Raw genomic sequence first — 6488 nt, 5'->3', positions numbered from 1 at the left:
GTATACATATCACGGGAACTGATTTTCACTGCGGAATCTTAATTGTTGTAAATCGAAGGGATTATCAATGTTGTACGGGTATATATAAAGCTCTCTCTCTCTCTCTCTCTCTCTCTCTCTCGAATTCTATGTAAGTATATGAACGTTCGGAGATCAGCGATGATCGAGTTTCTCTTGACGAAGGTGTATGGTGACCAGACTTGGAATTCTACGCGTAAAGATGCATCGTGTACTGTGCTCGGCAATAACAGAATCTTATTCTACCGAATAGCAGGATATTTTACTAACGTTAATTGGTATGAGATAAGAGAAAGCGAAATATCGGAACGGGGAGGATGACGAGAAATGGAAATGATCGTTTCAATCAGACAATCCTTTTGAGCGTTCGGTTAAAAGGATTCGGTGCACCAAGCTGTGCGCTATAAATTTTACATCGGACACGTTATTACGACACTGCAATTACCTTATTATTACTATTATTGCTATTATAACCGTTGTTATTATCATTATTGCGCAGAACTTTTGAAATACAATTGTATATACATCTTTTCCTTTTGTATTTTGGATGAAATGTATATTTTAATAAAATATCCAAAGTATGAATTTTTTAATCTTGTCTATATCGTTACCCTCGCCCACGCCTAGAAACATCGTTCGCGTCCTCGTCGGTCGCCACGCCGATTCCCAATTCTCCTTTATCATTTTTTCACGATACTCAAGTCGGCCTTCCAACGAGCAGATTACTTTTCAAATGATTCCCCAGCTGCATCCTCGCTGATGATCCATCGTTGCGAACGAGAATACGTTTGCATACATACCTATTCCTTTTGGGGAAGCATTCCTTTCGTCGGAAGCAACAGAATTTCATCTGAACGATCAAATTGGACAAAAACTTGTTTTACAATCGATGTGATGTGTTACACAGCCGTTGAAACGATACAAACATAAGAGGCAAAGTAAAAAAGTCGCGCCTCGTATTCCCGCCATTGTGTACGCAACACTAGATGCGCGCCATCTGTGAAAGGTGAACGGAACTCGTAGATTATGAAACGTTAACTGACCGACCATGGAGGATATGAAATGAGGTGATCGGCACCAATCGGCACGGAGGATCGAATCGATCGAATCGCGAGAGAAGCGAAGCGCGATCGTCGTTGGCCAGTAGGAACAACGAATCGGCGGCCGTTCCGAATCTCATTCCGGACAACGTTGTTGAGTGCAAGTCGAGCCCCGATCTCTCGTCGGGACGCGGTTGGAAATCAGCTGATGACGTAACACGCGACGAGCGCAAAGAAGAAACGTTAGCGTTGTGTCTTGTGTCTTCTCGTCGGTGTTGGTGGGCGCGAGACTTGCGCGAGACGAAGTATGGCGTAGCATTCGCTTCCCTGGTCTCTTTCGTCGAACAGTCATAATCGAGAGCGATTTAGAGTTTCACGGTATTCCTACTCCCCGGTGGTTTCGTTCGTCCATCGTTTCGTTAACGTTGATCGACGCGAGCGTTTCGTGCGTGTGCCGCGACGTTTCTGACTGTGAACCGCGACCAGACCGACTATCTACCGTCGACTCGGCGGTGTTCGCCGAAACCCCAAACGGTCCGTTCGTTGCACGAGAGCGGCCGTGGGCAGCAGACACGGATCTATCTTCTTGCAGGAGACCGAAAGAACGTCGGGCGACGAACAGTGCTGCAGGATGAGCGTCGACGCGTACGGGCCCAGCAGTCAGACCCTGACGTTCCTCGACACCGAGGAAGCAGACTTGATCGGCGCGGACACGCAGGGTAGCGAGTTCGACTTCACCGATTTCACGTTACCGTCGCCGAGTCAAACTCAGGCCTCGCAACACGATGCTGGCCAAAGCCAACCTAGCCAACCCGTGCAGGTCGGTTCTCCGCCTCGTCATACGTTCCAGCGTGTTCGACTTCTAACCTGTACATTCTCCTTCCCTCCTCAGCCTTGCTCTTCCCGTTGCATCGAACTCTTCTAAAATCGCCACACAACCACGCTCTCGAGATTCTATTAATTCTGCTGCCAACACATCGCTCCCCACATCGTCCACGCCTCACCGTCGTGTCTTTACCTACGCTCGTTGCTCATCGCGTACCGTGTAATATGCGAAACGATGTCTACGAACGTAACGATACACCGTAAACGGGCTCTCTTTCCGTTTGAGTCGACGTTTACGGACGCGATCGGTAATTTTTCGACGAGCGGAGGTTAGCCCGATTCTCGCGATGGAACCAACGTTTCGCGTAGCGTTATGCGAGCTGAATAATTTGTAAGCAGCGTATTGTCGCCGTTCCGGCGTACGCGAGGAAGATGGTAACGGTCTACCGCTCGCGCAGACCGTACACCGTTATCGTAAATTATGAAAAGCGAAGTAGTCTTGAAAAAGGCAGATGTATCGTGTAACACGTAAACACAGATGAACTCGGTGAAGATAGAAACATTGATCACGTGCACGGATAAGCGATCTCGGATGAACGTTCTCTGTTCTTTTTTATCCAGGTCAACGGGACGAGCGGGAGTTCGTCTCTGGACTTGAAGATCTCCGGAGCGGCGCAGAGCCTTGCCGAGTTACAGTTCGAGGAAGAAGAGGAGGAAGCTTACTACAATCGTGACCTACCCGAACATGCATGTAAATACTGCGGTATCCACGAAGCGTCCTGCGTCGTTATGTGTAACGTCTGCCGCAAATGGTTTTGCAACGGGCGTGGAAACACGTCCGGTTCCCATATCATCAACCATCTCGTCCGGGCCAAGCATAAGGAAGTCACGTTGCACAGGTATTGGACCTCGGTGTATCACCACCTCGATCGTACGCAACGACTTTTTGTTCTTTATCTATTGTATGTGTTCCTCGTTGTCAATTACAGAGATGGTCCTCTGGGAGAGACTGTTTTGGAGTGTTACTCTTGTGCTGTTAGGAATGTTTTTGTTCTCGGTTTCATTCCTGCCAAGGCAGATTCGGTCGTCGTGTTACTCTGTCGCCAACCCTGCGCGGCTCAGAGTTCCCTGAAAGACATGAACTGGTAGGCGAGATTGTTGGTGGGCGCGTTCGCGCGATCGACGTCTAATCGTTATTGAATTCCGTTAGGGATCAGGAACAATGGAAGCCATTGATCGAAGACCGTTCGTTTCTGGCGTGGCTTGTGAAGATCCCGTCTGAGCAGGAACAGCTGCGCGCCAGGCAAATTTCCGCGCAGCAGATTAACAAACTGGAAGAATTGTGGCGGGACAACGTCGACGCGACCTTCCAAGACCTCGAGAAGCCCGGCGTGGACGAAGAACCGCAGCAAGTGCTTCTGCGGTACGAGGATGGATACCAGTACCAAAACATATTTGGTCCGCTCGTTAAATTAGAAGCCGATTACGACAAACGTTTGAAGGAGTCTCAGACGCAAGAGAACATCGAAGTCCGTTGGGACGTTGGTCTGAATAAAAAGACGATCGCCTATTTCATGTTGGCTAAGACGGACGGCGACATGAAATTGATGCACGGCGACGAGCTCAGGCTCCGTTATCTGGGCGAGCTTCACAAGCCCTGGTCCGGGATCGGCCACGTGATCAAGATCCCCGACAACTACGGGGAGGAGGTGGGAATCGAATTGAAGAACAACTCCGGGGCGCCGACCGAGTGCGTCAGTAACTTCGTCGTCGATTTCATTTGGAAGAGTACGAGCTTCGACCGGTAAGCGATCATCGAACTTTCAGCGAATTTTCTTTACCCAGCCTGCACGTACGGTCTCTAACTCGATTCCCTTTGGTCGTAGAATGCAGTTAGCGTTGCGTAAATTCGCCGTGGACGACACTTCCGTGTCCGGCTATATTTATCACAGACTGTTGGGGCACGAGGTGGAGGAAGTTCTGTTTCGCTGTCACCTGCCCAAGCACTTCAGCGCGCCGAACCTGCCCGACTTGAACCGGTCCCAGGTGTACGCCGTGAAACACGCCGTACAGAGGCCCTTGTCTCTGATCCAAGGCCCGCCCGGCACGGGGAAGACCGTCACCAGTGCCACGATAGTTTATCAGCTGGTGAAACAGAACGGCGGCCCCGTTCTGGTGTGCGCGCCTTCGAACACGGCCGTGGACCAGCTCACGGAGAAGATACACAAGTCGAATCTGAAGGTCGTACGACTCTGCGCGAAATCCCGAGAAGCGATCGACTCGCCGGTCAGCTTCCTCGCTCTTCACAATCAGATCAAGAACATGGAGACGAACACCGAGCTACAGAAGTTGCAGCAGCTGAAAGACGAGACCGGGGAACTGTCCAGCGTGGACGAGAAACGTTACAGGCTGTTGAAGAAGGCGGCGGAGAAGGAACTGCTGGAGGCCGCCGACGTGATCTGTTGCACGTGCGTCGGCGCCGGTGATCCCAGATTGCACAGGCTCAAGTTCCATTCGATTCTCATCGACGAGAGCATGCAGGCCACCGAGCCCGAGTGCATGGTGCCGGTCGTCCTCGGGGCGAAGCAGTTGATCCTCGTCGGCGATCACTGTCAGCTGGGTCCGGTGGTGATGTGCAAGAAGGCTGCCAGGGCAGGTTTGTCGCAGTCTCTCTTCGAGAGACTGGTCGTTCTCGGCATCAGACCGTTCAGATTGGAAGTGCAATACCGTATGCACCCGGATCTCTCGCGTTTCCCCTCGAACTTCTTCTACGAAGGCTCGCTGCAGAACGGCGTGTGCGCCGACGAGAGGAAGCTGTTGAAGATCGACTTTCCTTGGCCAGCCCCCGACAAGCCGATGTTCTTCTATGTTACCCAGGGACAGGAGGAAATCGCCGGCAGCGGCACGTCGTACCTGAATCGAACGGAGGCGTCGAACGTCGAGAAGATAGCGACCAGATTCTTACGCTGCGGCGTGAAGCCCGAGCAGATCGGAGTGATAACCCCCTACGAAGGTCAGAGAGCTTATCTGGTTCAGTACATGCAGTATCAGGGATCCCTGCACTCGAAACTTTATCAGGAGATCGAGGTAGCCAGCGTGGACGCGTTCCAAGGCAGGGAGAAAGACATAATAATCATGTCGTGCGTACGATCGAACGAGCATCAGGGTATCGGGTTCCTGAACGATCCCCGCAGGTTGAACGTCGCGTTGACCCGCGCAAAATATGGGATAATCATCGTGGGCAATCCGAAGGTGCTGTCGAAGCAGCCGCTGTGGAACCACCTGTTGAGCTTCTACAAAGAACAGAAGGTCCTCGTCGAGGGACCGCTGAACAATCTCAAGGAATCGATGATCCAGTTCGCGAAACCAAAGAAGCTCGTGAACGCCGCTAACCCGGGCTCCCATTTCATGTCGACCTCGATGTACGACGCGAGAGAGGCTCTGATTCCGGGATCGGTCTACGACCGGTCCGGTGCTCAAGTGAACGGGACGCAGAATCACAATCCTTACTATCAGAGAAACGTGCCTTTGGACATATTCAGCAGGACCCACGACACTATCAGCTACATCAGCCCGGAAAGAGCGCAGGCGGCGATGAACAACGTGCCGGTCCCCGTGGGGATGTTCATGAACATGGCCCACGTGCCGCCCCGTTTCTACAACCAGCACCAGCAGGCGTTGCAGGCTAGACAGAATCAACGGAATCGCAGGGGAGCCGCCCCGTCGAAGAACAAGCAGGGTGGCCCGCGCATGGGCAAGCTGAGCCAAACGGAGCAGAACACCCAGCCGTATAGCCAGCCCGGCTTGCCGTTGACCCAGGGCACCACGCAAGGCATGTCCCAGCCAGGTTTCAGTCTATCCCAGCCCGGTCTGAGTCAGGCGGAGCTTTCTCAGGACTCGTTCGCTGTCGGGGAGTTTCAATCGCAGATGGACGGTTTGTTGTCGCAGGACTCGACGTACCAGGGCGATCGAAGTGGTTTCTATCAGTCCGGACAGTCACAAGCCGGGGGACAGTTCTCCCAGCCATACTGAGCCGAGATCGTACGGCTGAGCAACGCAATTGCTATGCAGCGTCGCGGGAGCGACTGAAGGCTCGTTCGACCAATTCTTCTTCGACCAACAACCACAAATCACTAACTGCGCGAAACGGTAAAACGGCTCGGCGATCGAGTACGGTTACGATTGTTGCACACGCAGTCGTCGGCGTTTTAAAAAAAGAGGATTTTTAAAACAAAAAAAAAAGCAAGCATACGAATAAAAGCCAAAAAAACGAAATAACTGCAAACTTGGGAGAGTTCGTCGCCATTTACCGTCGCTACGCTAGACTGTTCTAGACGGGAAAAGGAAATGGTTAAAGAGTAAGACAAAACCATCGGGCATATCAAGTGCGACACAAGCCAACTATACCAAAAAGAGTAACGACTTGGACAAAAGATACAAAAAAAGGGGATAGGACTGGGAGACGACACTGTCACCAAAAATTGTCGACCATCATCACCGTGACACGCGCTTACCGTGAACGTACCGTTTTATCGCGGGGATCGAGTGACGCTAGAACAACACACACGCAGCGGGACAACGTTGAAAACGGATGAAAATACCAAA

The 6488-nt window shown here is 51.7% G+C and overlaps 1 protein-coding gene across 1 annotated transcript; it reads left to right on the top strand.

Moving 5' to 3' along the window:
* The first annotated feature begins 986 nt into the window (after nucleotides 1–986).
* Nucleotides 987–6125, top strand: Upf1 (Upf1 RNA helicase). Its single transcript, XM_026818717.1, has 5 exons — nucleotides 987–1878; nucleotides 2505–2782; nucleotides 2873–3028; nucleotides 3094–3687; nucleotides 3770–6125. The coding sequence occupies exons 1-5, from the start codon at nucleotides 1690–1692 to the stop codon at nucleotides 5913–5915; spliced, it is 3363 nt and encodes a 1120-aa protein (XP_026674518.1). The 5' UTR covers nucleotides 987–1689; the 3' UTR covers nucleotides 5916–6125.
* Nucleotides 6126–6488: the final 363 nt, after the last annotated feature.

This window comes from Ceratina calcarata, unplaced genomic scaffold (assembly GCF_001652005.2).
Source record: "Ceratina calcarata isolate Rehan_Ccalc_2016 unplaced genomic scaffold, ASM165200v1 scaffold86.2, whole genome shotgun sequence".
Classification (NCBI taxonomy): domain Eukaryota; kingdom Metazoa; phylum Arthropoda; class Insecta; order Hymenoptera; family Apidae; genus Ceratina; species Ceratina calcarata.
The sequence above is the reverse complement of the archived record's forward strand: the minus strand, read 5'-3'. Positions and strand labels throughout refer to the sequence as shown.